At 62.4% G+C, this 12,545-nt stretch overlaps 2 protein-coding genes across 2 annotated transcripts; both read right to left on the minus strand.

Moving 5' to 3' along the window:
* Positions 1-1,634: 1,634 nt before the first annotated feature.
* On the minus strand, positions 1,635-2,385 carry EMIHUDRAFT_367094 (hypothetical protein). Its single transcript, XM_005778456.1, has one exon. The coding sequence runs from the start codon at positions 2,355-2,357 to the stop codon at positions 1,776-1,778; it is 582 nt and encodes a 193-aa protein (XP_005778513.1). The 5' UTR covers positions 2,358-2,385; the 3' UTR covers positions 1,635-1,775.
* A 5,902-nt stretch (positions 2,386-8,287) lies between these two features.
* EMIHUDRAFT_237093 (hypothetical protein) lies at positions 8,288-12,031 on the minus strand (the record flags this gene model as incomplete). The annotated part of the gene is made up of 4 exons (XM_005778457.1): positions 8,288-8,428; positions 8,692-10,062; positions 10,175-11,460; positions 11,524-12,031. 4 exons carry the CDS (start codon positions 12,029-12,031, stop codon positions 8,288-8,290), a joined length of 3,306 nt encoding a protein of 1,101 aa, XP_005778514.1.
* Positions 12,032-12,545: the final 514 nt, after the last annotated feature.

Consider the following 12,545-nt stretch of genomic DNA (forward strand, 5'->3'; position numbering starts at 1 on the left):
GGGGGGGGGGGGGCATAACAAACACTTAAAATGCTAGTTAAATTATAAAGACTTGAGCGGCGTGTGAGCCCTTGGATCAAAGTGGGAGTGCAGACTATGAATCTATGCTAATCTCGGCTGCTACTAGTATGGCTATGTAAGTGTGATGTGACTAACTACTCTGTTGTCTGTGGAATACTACTGATGGTGATGGGAGCCAGTGAGTGATGGTGGGGGGCACTTAGCCCTTGTGCTAATGCTGACTTTTCTACACTATGGAAGGTTGCGGTTGTATATGTAAGACTGGTTTTTATTTCGGGTTCGGGTTCGGCAAAAAACTCCGACACTGTCGATCGAAAAATAGGGGGGGGAAATCCGACAACGCGCTCATGTTCCTGAGATGCATTGCGCATCCTCAGATGCCACATTGCATCCTGGGATGCATGGACTAACCCAAGATGAGGGTATCATCTCGGCACACTTGTGCAGCAGTGCCACAAGAGACAAGGGTTGGGCGTGCTCCTCACTCCCTTCGTTGCGTTCCTTTGGCAAGGGCGCTTCATGTAACATGCCGAGGTTTGCTCCGCCTCCGAGGAGCCCACAGAGCCCGTATATACAACTGATAATGCGAGCAAGTGCATCTCTCCTTTGTTTGCACTATGACCTGTCGCTGCTTCCCCGAGTATCGGATGGGCACCTTCAGGCCAAGGCACGAGGGGGTCTGTCAGTGGAAACCACTTCACAGCTATGCCTTGCTCCTTTAGGTGCTCTTAGTATTTCTGACTCATTCGTCCCTGACTGCCTGAGTACACTCCCTTCCTATTGTCTTGTACTCGGCGTCCTGTGGGTGTGTTCACAGTCTTGTGTGAATTTCGGCGCCGCCGAAATTCAAGGTCCGTCGGTCTCTTTTGACCGCGGCGTTAGAGAGAGCTTTGCTACATGTTGCCTTTTGTCTTCTCTCTGGCGCTCCCGCTCTTGGCCGGCGTGTATCCGCCGACAAAAACGCATCCTAGATGGCGTTTGGCATCTAGGATGCGCATATCATCTGTAGATGGGGGGGTCGCCGCCCCTGACGGCATCACCCCGCAAAAACGCTCTGGGGGGAGGCGAGGGCCCTAGGGGATACCCATGCGGGGGGGAGATGGGGGCCCCCAGCCCGCCGCAGGCGCCGATTTTTTTGGCGTTTTTCTTTTTTCGCGCAATTTTTGCTGACCGTGCCATGCTGCTCAACTGACCGCCTGCATAGCTCGCGGCCTTAGTCTTCGGCATTCAGTGACGACCTGATCGTACGGCCAGTAGGAAGGTGTCCTTCCAGCGCGTGCACGCTTCTGACGCAATGCGCGTCACAAACTGGGCGGTCAGTACGACCGATCAGGTTGGAAGTTTCTTATGGTTAGAGGGTCTATCTGTATGTACTCCTCGAGATCTCTCCGAATCTGCCCTCTGATCAACCGTGATCATTCGGGAAGTCGGTGCTCTGAGCGACTCTGAGCGCCGGAGCCCCGTTTCCGCACTGCGGCGCGGCGCATGGTGCCTCTCGGGGGGCCCCCGCCTCCCCCCAGAGCAAAAACGAACGGCGCGAGACGCGTCACACCCAAAACATGGGTTCCATTAGAATAGACTATTTCATCCGAACCCTCTACTACTCCGTACTCGACTGTACAGGACAGCACGCACTCGACAGGGGGGACGGTACAGTAGGCTTTTTTTGCTGTGGAGTGTGCACCGTGGCGCGTGAGCCCTACGGCATAGGCAGACGAACACGCGCAGTCTCAAGTTCTAGGTTGCGTGCTTTCTCAGAAGATCTGTGGGAAATGCGTGCCTCCCTCCGGGTATCCGGAGGACTTGAGTTCGCCGCCGGTGAAGCGTCCAAACTCAGCTTCGTTCAGCTTCGTCCTCGCGTCCATGTAGCTCACGGAGAGCGCTCGGCGGGCTCGCGCGGTGCGATTTGTGCCCGACGAGTGCACCACCCAGTTGTGGATGAGCGCCACCTCCCCAGGCTGCAGGACGAGGTCGACGATCGCGCCGCTCGCCTCGGCCTTTGCGCCGCAGTAACACTCAATCTGGCCCTCTGTGAGGAAGGCCGAGTGGTGCGAAGGGTTGAGGATGCCGAGCGTGTGCGAGCGCGGCAGCAGACGCACGCAGCCCGACTCGGGCGAGGCGGGGTCGAGGGCGAGGTACGCGTTGAGGAGCGGGTCGATGTCGAGAAACCGCCACCGGTCCTGATGCCACGGGAGGTGGGTGCCCCCCGAGCTGGCGGCCGAGGGAGCGCACGGCTTGTTGAAGAACATGGTGCGGAAGGAGCTGATGGGGGTGCCCTTGCCGTACACGCGCTCGCAGGCCTCCGCGAAGCACGGCCGTCGCAAAAAGAGGCCCATCACGAGGTCGTCCAGGTCGAGATTTTGAATCTTGCGGTAGCGCAGTGTCTTACCCTTGTAGCCCAACGTCTGTTCGCCGGCATCGGCATACACACCCGTGCACGAATCAAGTTGCATCATCATGCGCTCGTAAGGCGGCGGTTCTGCACACGTGCCAAGCATGATATCGTCCATTCGCTGTTGCAGAGACAGCAAATCGTCGTGCGGCGACGCAAACACCTGGTCTGGGCGGAGCACGATGTACCCGTCGCGGTCAAACTGCGTCCACTGCGTGGGTGTGATGATCGATCGTCGCCGTCGCCGCGCCCACCAGCTCAGCGCGACGGCCGCAACAATGATCATGGCCGTCGTCGGCGCCATGGCCCCTCACGAAAACCACAGCCGCTACCCGGGTACCTAGGTACTCGAGTAGTCGAGTACGAGTGTGAAAGTGGGGTGCTGGATTGGCCGACCTAACGGTTCTTCTTCTTCTTTTCAAAGGGCCTCCCCGGCTGGCCGCAGCTATTCACGGGGCCGCCACGACAGCTGAGTCATGCTTTCCCGATTACAGCTCGCTGAGCGGCAGGCCGAGTGCAAGGATGTGATTGATGTTTGGCGCCACGGATCCCTATTTCTTTCTAGGTGGTGTCCAGATCTTCACTTTTCGCACATATCGCGAAACCGCGCGTTATGTACAAGACCAGGACGGCCGCCATAAGCCGTGAATAGCTCATGTGAGCAGGTCTGGGTATATGTCTCTACAATGAAAGCATAACATCGATCCATGTCCGTAAAATTTGTAGCCAGCGGCCTCGCCATATGCCCTCTCGCATGGACTCCACGAGCACAAGTTTCGAGCGGCGGGCCGGCCGGCGGGGCCATTGGCGGGGCCGTTGGCGGCGGGCCGGCCGGCGGGGCCGTTGGCGGGGCCGTTGGCGGCGCCGTTGGCGGCGCCGTTGGCGTGGCTGCCGGGAGGGCTCGACGGCGCCGCCGCACTCGCGGGCAGCAGCACGGCGGCCGCCGCGGGAGCGTCAGCTGCGGGCGTCTGGAGCGGCGCAACAGCCGCGGCTGCCTCAGGTGAGGGCGCTGCAGCTGCTGCGGCGGCTGCGGCGGCGGCTGCTGCGGCTGCTGCGGCTGCGGCTGTTGCTGGCGCTGCTGTGTCCATGTACAGCTATACTGTTACCTGTGCATATGAGCAGGATTGCAGTATGGCTATAAAACAGCACACATATATATAATTCATTGGGACTCGGGTATGAGAAGGTAGAGTTAGGGCGACACGCCAAACGGGGGGGTTATGTGTGTGTGTGAGGACGGAGACGAGCGTCCCGCTCGCCTCTTGTGCAGCTCGCCCAAGGGCTTGCTATTTGCACAGTAAGTGTGCAGACACCGGACAGAGAATTTCAGATTAGAATTCGTGCGCAAGCTTGAAGCACACTGAGCGAACTCCGTGACAAACGATATGGCCTCACGGCCGCATATGACCGAGCCTACGGCTCAATGTAATTGATTTTGGACGCGATATATTTGGACGAAGCTTTCGAATTGTTCGTCTAGATAAAATGATATAAAGTTTCGGGAAGGCAAAAGAGCACGTATTGCCTTATAAAAACCTCTACACGTTGTAGAGTATAGTAGTGCCTTACAGTCGACTCTCGAGAACTCGCCACTCGCTACCTCGTGCACATCCCCAGCTCGCGCACCCGCCATAAACGCCAACAATACAACATACACGACACACGTGATGTCACGTGGTGTTGGCGTCTCCCGCGCGGCGAGATACAGCTGTATCCGTGTGAGAGTGCAGAGCTCGGCCGCTACACGATGAATGTCACGAAACCTGCCGCTGCGAGCAGCAGTACCACGGTGCCCCAAGCGGCACTCGTATGCGGACGCATTTCAGCGACCTGCTGCTGTTCACTGACGACGGCCGCCACAACCAGCGAAAAGAAGATCAACACGGCCCAGAACCAGTCCGCTCCTTCTATCTCCACGGCCATCGACGAGCTCGCCGGGTGATGGCGAAGGTGTGCGATTTTCACGAGGATTGGGTTCATCCCGAACGAAATGAAGAACAAGTGGCTCAGGAAGCTGCTCCACGCGCGGTGTCTGCGGCGCGTGGCAAGCACAGCCTTGTCAGCACAAATGGGGAGGTAAAGTGTGGATGTGAATGTCAACGCGCGGAAGGGCGCCACGCGAGCAGCCCCCTGTGCCGATCGAAGGGGAATTGGGAGCAAGGCGCTTTAGGTGCAACCGCCGCCATGCAGGGTGGGAGTCTTGGCCGAGGCAGGAGGGAGGGCTGGGGCGTGCGCGGCGCACGCATGGTAAGTGCCGCTGCGCGCGTGATGCAGCAGCCGCTGAAAGCCCGCCGCATACGCAAACCCCAGCATCGCGGCAAAGCGACGGAATTCCACGACTGGTATGGTGGCCGACATTGCCGGCGAGGTGAAGATGACGCAGTGGCCACAAAAGGCAAAGGCGCGCCCACTTGTGCGGTGAAGAGCCATGATGCGGCCGCGCGTGCCGTGCCGCGTCTCCAGCATGAACCTCGCGCCGATTGTGATGCCTTGCACCACAAAGGCGAGCAGCATGCCACTCGCCAGCGCCAGGTGGTAGAGGGCGGTGGCGTGCGGCGGCGGTCCCGTGACGCGGTGCTCACTCTCCATGCCGTCGGTCATACGAAGCTCTCCGTCCGCGCCGCGGTAGATGGCATCAGCCATGAAGCTCTGCTCCCGGAGCCGCTGAACCAGCAGGTGGCAATGAGCGGCGGCCGCAGCCGTCGTCAGCGGCAGGCCTCCGACAACGATTGTGCGGTGCACGTGATCACGCCATGACGGGGGGCATTCGGCGGCGATGGCAGCCGTCTTCAGGCGGCCAAGAAATCGGCGCATCAGGAGGCCAGGGGCAAACATGGCGATGGCGCACATGCAAGCGATGAGAGCCAAGTTGAGAGCGCTCACCTCGATGCCCATGTCGAACACAAAGACGGCGAAACAGGGCGAGGAAAGATGTGGCACGACCACAGAGCCCCCAGCGCAAGCAGTGGCGGCGAAGCATCGGAGGACATCGGTGGGGGCGAGGACCATTACGCGCGTGTAGTAGGAGCGCCGTTCTTGGTGTTGGCGAAACGAGCGTTGCGGCGGAGGCGAGCCAGCGAAGGGCTCCGGGGCGATGCGGCGCCGCTGCAGCTCTCGACGAGGTACCGTACCTGGTAGTATGAACCGTATATGTCAAGGGACGTGCTACGCACACCTACGCACGGGCTCGGACGGAGTATGTCAAAAAGTGGCCGCGGCACGGCACTCGGTGAGGGTCCGTTTGCCGCGCAGCAACTTAGGCCGAAGCCTGAGTGGCGCGGCGGCGTTTGAGGCAGCTGAGCTGGCGGCGGCCGTTCTTGGCGTCGGAGACGACGGCGGCGGCGGAGATCATCTGCATGTGGTGGGCCAGGTAGGAACGCGGGCTGCTACGGCTGAGGCCGTACTTGGTGCCGTCCCGCGCACCTGGCGACTTGGCGAAGCGCGCGTTGCGTCGAAGGCGGCTCATGCCCTGGGGGCAGATGCCGCCGAGGTTCTCGACGACCCAAACGATCACGCGGTTGCCCTTGTTGAAGAGGGCGTCGTGGTAGTAGCCCCGCGACCCCTTGATGTACCCGCGCCCGTAGTATGAACCGTATATGTGAAGGGACGTGCTACGCACACCTACGCACGGGCTCGGACGGAGTATTATGTAGTTAAGGTAGGAAATAGCGTGGATCGAACCACGCTTGCCGCTTGGTGCACGACGGCACGTAGGGTAGGGAGCCGCTAAAAGCTGGCGAAGTCCAGGTGAGTCCGACCTTATATGTCATTTTTATGATTAGGCGGGAAGGCGCGCAGCGCCTGCGGGTCTTGAAGATGTAGGATGTAACGTCCCCCTCTCACTCGCGGAAGAACTCTCATCTTTCTATCGATACTAAGGAACCCTACTTGGGCTCGCTTTGTGTCTCGTCTTGCGAGACCACGGTCGCGAGTCGAGCAAATTTGCGTTCGCCTCGCCCCACAGGATGCGTCCACCGATCATCTTCGCTGTGCTGCTGCTCCTGTCGGTGTTTTCCCTGATTATGTTTGCCGGCGGGCTTGGAGATGCACGGTTAAAGCGGGGGGGGGACCTCCTTGGTAACTACGCCGTGAAAAACCGGGTGCGGGCGCTGCGTGAACTCGAACAAGGCGCCGCAGTGAAGAGCAACGAGCGCTAAGGGACCGATGCAGGTGATGCAATGCCCGTTCACCATCGCCGTTCGCAGACGGTCTGCGAGAGGACCGTCACCCCACCCCCCCGTGGCACCGCCGACTCCCTCGTCGTTGGCGACTTCTGCGGCGGGAGCGGGAGCGGGAGCGGGAGCGGGAGCGGGAGCGGGAGCGGGAGCGGGAGCGGGAGCGGGAGCGGGAGCGGGAGCGGGGGCGGCAGCGGGGGCGGGAGCGGGGAGCGGGAGCGGGGGCGGGAGCGGGGGCGGGAACGGCGGGAGCGGGAGTGGGGGCGGGAGCGGGGGCGGGTGGCAGCACATGCCACAACAACAAGATGCTCAAGCACATCACCAGGCAGGACGTAGCATGTGCAGCACAGACCAGGACGTGGCACGTGCATCCCTCCCTTGCCATGTCTCTTTTCTTTCTTTCTTTTACGCTGTGGTTCAGACGACTAGCACCCCACCTCGCGAGCGTATTCTTTTTGCGTGGCCGTGGGGCGGAACTCATGCCGGGGTAGGTAGGGTAGGTCTGGGCCCTCCCGTCGGGTTTTCCCCTCTCTTCACGCTGGAATTTTTACAGCAGAAGAAGAAATATTCGGCGGAAATCACGATGCCACCCTCCAAATGGGTGATCTGGTGCTTGTAGGGCTTGAGAGTGGCCTGCCATGTCAAAGGAAGGACTGTGGTTGCAGGAGAGTACCACCAACCATCACTTTAGTTCGTACAGTATAGTACCTCACCCCTTCTTTTCTTTTTTAGTTTCCCATAAGTAGGGTAGGTAGGTAGGAGGTAGGTAGGTAGGAAGGTCGCGACATAGCGTGATGAGGCACAGCAAGGTGGCGCGGCAAAGGCGCACGACGGCTTTTGTCGGCATCGCTGTCGCGCACACAGCGCCGCAACCACGTAGACACACCCAACGCGCAGTGCATGTGGTTGAGGCAGGCATGTTTCTGGTTACTTGTAAAATTGGCATTTTTTCGGTGCTGGTAGCCCCCCCAAAACAGGCGCGCGCAGCGCGCCCAAGGGCGCCGCTGGCGCCCCAAGCGGCGCGGAGCGCCGCCGCAGGCGGCGGACAGCAGGTGCGCGAAATTAAACGCCATTTTCGGTTCCGCGGTTTTGCCACTAACATCGAAATCCGGTACAAATCGACTTAGCCGAAACAGCTGACAGACAGACAGAGAGTACACAAGTTCAAACGAGGGTTGCGCCGGTCGCCGCCGCGCACCCACCCGAGCTAGATGCCCCATAGGACGCCATCTCCCTCTGGGCTCGGCTCTGGACGCCTCCAGGGCAGCATGGGTAGGCCGGAACCGCGCCACGGTTACGCCGAGGCCGCGCAGCAGAACCGACGGCGATCGTGGCGACGGTGTCTCGACGCTGCACTGGCGCGAGAGGCGGCCATAAGGGCGCCGGCGGTGGCAGCGCCGGCCGTGAGGAAGGTGGCCGTGGCCCTGGCGGCTCAGCGAGCTCGGTGGAGCGGGCAGTAACAGCGACGGCAATGGCGGCGCTAACGCCGGGCGACGGCGGCGCCTAGCGCCCTCGAAACAAGTCCCACATGCTGCGAGCTGCCTGCCGGACTGCGCGGCCACCTGCGCCGCCGCCGCCTGCGCGTGCCACCCCTCCCGCCTCCTCGTCATGTCGGCGCTTCCGCTTCCGCCTCTCCTTCGCCTTCGCCACCTTATAATACTGCTCTCGGGCTAGACCAGCTGACTCCTCCGCATACCTCTCACAGCGCCCGCCGCTGCCGCCGCTGCTTCAGCCACCGCGCTCGAGTCGCGCTGCCGATGGGCGGCATGCTATCGTCCGCAAAGTCGGCGTTGATCTTGTTAAACCGCTGCACCAGCTCCTCCGACGCGTCGGCGGGGAGCTGCCACTCGAGGGCAGCACGGCCACCTCGGTGCTGCCCGCCGCGCCCGCCGCGCCCGCCGCGCCCGCCGCGCCCGCCGCGCCCGCCGCGCCCAGCACCGCGCGCGCCACCGATCTGCGCGCCTACCGCTTGAATAGAACGAGTCAGTGGCGTGTGCGAAGGAGGAGGCACCGCCATCGCTGCGCCACCCTCGCCGTCACTTTCGCCGTCGCCGTCGCTCTCCTCCTCCTCCTCCTCCTCCGACGCCTCCTCCGCCTCACTACCCCCACCACCCTAACCTCGGGCGTTACGCAATCAAGTGCCTTCCAGCGACATACCACCAATCGGCGGGAGCTGCCCTCGATGCCGACGGAGCAATGGTGTAGCCCGTGGCGGTCGCAGTAGACATGCAGTGCCTTGCGCTGCCCCGCGGAGAGGCTGCCGCTGAGCTCCAGCGGGGTGGAGCGCTCGGAACGAACATAATCGTCGATCTGAGCAACCGCGCTCTTGAGGAGCACGGCGGCGGCCGAGGTAGCGTCCGAGGGCGCGGCGTGGGCCTGACACTCCTCCTGCTCGTCCTCCTGCTCCGGCGTCAGCGAGGCCTCGCCGCCGCCATCTGCAGACGCGTCTCCTCCCGCGTCCGGGGTGTCGCCATCGATCACGTCGAGGAGACTCGGGTCGGCCGGCGGCCTGCGCTCGTGCCGATAAGTTGCTGGGCCGCGCGGCTCAGAGTCGTCGTCCTCCTCCGAGTCGCTCCCCGGCTCCTGCTCCCCCGGCGAGAGGTCCTCGGGCTGCCGCTGCCGCGCCGCAACGCAGACAGACAAGTGCGCCCAAGCGTCCGCCGCCGCGTACTTGACTTGCCGTCCCGAGAGCTGGGGCGACTCCCACCAGCGGTGATCGATCGACTTGTCCAGATACTCGTCGAAGAGCGCGCCGACCATGAAGCCAAGGCCGTGCCGCTCGAGCGAGAGGTGGCGGACCTCGTCACGCAGCTCTACGGCGCCGCCTAGCTCGAGAGCGCCCGACCTGCGCGAGATCTCGGGGAAACGGGCCTTGAGCGCCGACACGTCGTGGCTGATCTGGTTAGCAACCTTGTGCGTGGTCGCTCCGGAGGCAAAAGTGGCGAAGGACCGGTAGCAGCTCGACCATCTGTAGAAGAGGAAGAGGAAGCAGAACTTGTCGTCGCCGCAGGCCTGGCCGATGGCCGCCTTCGACGAGTTGGCGCCGCTGCCATCGAGGAAGGCCACGTTCTCGGTGTCGAAGCCGACGATGTCGAAGCGGGAAAGGTACCTGCACGCCGCGTCGCATTCCGCCTCGGACTCGACGAGCCGAATCTCGCCGGGGAAGGAGAAGGTCGGCCGCCCGTCGCCTGCCCAGAGAGCGGCGCGAAGCCCGGGCGCGTCCTTGTGAGGATTGTCGCACCACGCCGCGCGAGGCGGCTCGCGCCCCTCGCGCCGGGCGACCTCGCGCTCCAGCCGGTGCGCCTCAACAAGGGACGGGTCGCTGTAGGAGCAGGTCTCAACGGAGACGGCGACGGCGGTCTGGCCGATTGAGTTCATCGCGGTGTAGCGCCAATTGAACACGCGCTCGCCGCTGACCGACACCTTCGAGAAGCGCTTCCCGTGATGGTCGCTCTGCACGATGTCGAGGGCGACCTAACAACGATTGGGCGTAGCAAGAGGTTGAGCGCCGCGGTGTGTGGAATCGCTGTCGGACTTAGCTCTGACTAATTAGCTGTGACTAATTAGCTGTGACTAGTTAGCGCACGTGCTGCTCTGTCCACTGCCGGAGGTAGGTCTCGTGCGAGTCGTAGTACACGTCGAGCACCTCGGCCAGGTAGGTGTCGCTGACCTGGCTCACGCCCACGTCGTACTCCTTGACGTCGCCATCGCCGCCACCGACCACCCGCTGCTGACGCCTTTGTTGCCAGTAGAAGGACAGTCGCGCCTTGGCGCTCTCGATCGAGCGGTACTCGCGCAGCGCCGCCTCGAGGTCGTGCGAGCCCTGCGGCGTGCGCGCCGCCCGCGCCACCATCGCCATCAGCTCGGTCGACACGGCCTTCCTGTGCGAGAGGACGGCCGGCATCGCGACGGCCAGCCCGGGGTAGCGCTCGAAGAGGAACTTGTTGACGCGCGCGTCGAGCGTGCTGCTGCGGTAGCTCGAGGCGGCGAGCTGCGCCTCCAGCTCGGCGACGCGTGGTGCGCGCGGGTTGTGGCTCTTGGCCGCGTCTAGGAGCTTCTGCGTGCGGACATACTCCGCCTTGCACTCGGAGCACTCCAGCTTGTTGCCCGCAATGGTGAAGTCCGTGACGATGCCGCAGACACGCCGCTGCTGCCACGCCGGGTAGGTATGGACGTAGCGTGAATGGCTCCAGCCATGGTTGTGGCACGGCATTTGAAGAGACCACTTGACGCCGGGCGACCAGAATTGGATCGGCAGAAGGTGATACAGGTCCGCGTCGAAGCAAGGGATGCAGAGCGCGTCCGGCGGCTGCACGTCGAGCCGCTCAGCGTCCTCGTAGGATGGCCGCTTCCCACTCGCGCGCTCTGCGACCACGCGCGCGAGGAACTCGCGCTGTTGGCGGCTGACGCCATTGCAGACGACGTCCGCCTTCCCGCGTCGCACAAAATCGCCGTCGGCGCTGCCTCCCGCTGCCGCGGCGTCGCACCCGCCAACTTCGCCTTCGGCCTCGTCGTCCGAGTCGGCGTCTGCTGCGCCGCGAACCGCCGCTGCCGCCTCGTCCTGGCCCGGGTCGCGCGGGGCGTACGGGTCGATGTCGCCGACCAGAGGCGTAGTCAGGGAGTTGACGTAATCGGAAAATCGCTGCCTCGTTTCGGCGCACACCGCGACCGGCTTCAAGTCGAAAGCCGAGTTGAGATCGGAGTTGTAAACGGTGCAGCCGTCGGCCTCAAGCTCCCGCAGGGACAGATAGAGCGGCGCGTGATATGGGAAGTGGGCGTTGAAATCGTTGGAGCACAGCCAGAGAACGTAATCACCCGGCTCCGAGCAGCGCAGCGAGGCGGGCGCGTCCGGAAGCAGCGCCGATTTGCCACCTGCGAGGCAGCCACCCGCGACCAGTCAGCTCATGACGCGCCGCATCGATACGGAGAGTGCACGCGCGCCTCCCTTGCTCGTGCGAGAGGCTGACACCAGCTGCGCGAGCGTGAGGCCTTTGTATGCGCCGAAGTGGAGTCGATAGGCTGGCGGCGCGCCGCGTCGAGCAGCGTGGTCGGCCACGCAGCCGCCGTTGGCCTGTGTGGCCGCCCACCTGAGCAGCGTCGACTGCTGCTCCTCGTCCAACCGCGCCACCTCTCCCTGGTTTGCGGAGCGCGGGTCGGGCGCGTGCCGCCGCGACCACTCATTCATCTCGGTCAGCGCAGTGCCGGCTAGATCGCTCATCGGCGGCAAGCGCAGCATCGCCATGTCTCGCTCCTGCACCATCTTGCCGAAGCGCAGGCCCGGGAAGGCAGTGTCTTTTATGAAGCGGAGCCGCGCCGTGTCGTGCTTGTTGTACCTCCCTGAGCGGCCGGCGTAGCGCTGGTGCACCTCCTGGAGGATCAGCTGCAGCTCGAGCTGATGGCGGACGAGGTCCTCACCGCTCGGCAGCGCCGGCGAAAGGCACATGGCGGCGGCACAGGAGATCTGCGAACAGGGCGAGTCGACGCTGGCAGGTGAAGCAGCGTCGACTCGCTACCAGCACCGAATGGGTACCCTCCCCTGGTTACTTGAAATCCGGATAGATAAATCCCCAACTTTTCATGTTTTTCTCAGAAAGGTGCTAGAAGTGCGTATAATTTGCATTTCTTCTTGCTTAGCTGAGCTGAGCAGCCGTTACATTACATATCCGTACTCTTAAATTGTACGTTATAGCGAGCTACGTATGATGCGCACATGCGCGGTTACATGGGCTGAAAAACGAGTCCAAGTACTCTCGGATTATATCTTTGGGTCGGTGCAAACCGATTTCCTTCACCGAGAATTCTACGAGAATTCGCACAGGGCCGCTATTTAACACCCGGTGGCATGTTTCTAGCCGGGAGGTCAAAACGGGAACGACCCAGGCCATCTCCATGGGCAAGCAGCTAGCAGCACTGACGAAACTTCCGGGAACCGTTACAGATCTCGCGGGTCCGCACGG

The sequence above is a fragment of the Emiliania huxleyi genome (genome assembly GCF_000372725.1).
Source record: "Emiliania huxleyi CCMP1516 unplaced genomic scaffold EMIHUscaffold_245, whole genome shotgun sequence".
NCBI classification, from domain to species: Eukaryota; Haptophyta; order Isochrysidales; family Noelaerhabdaceae; genus Emiliania; species Emiliania huxleyi.

What these genes read in the sequence shown, in the direction of transcription:
- EMIHUDRAFT_367094 (XM_005778456.1), bottom strand. Translation starts at nt 2,357, where the DNA reads ATGGGCCTCTTTTTGCGACGGCCGTGCTTCGCGGAGGCCTGCGAGCGC.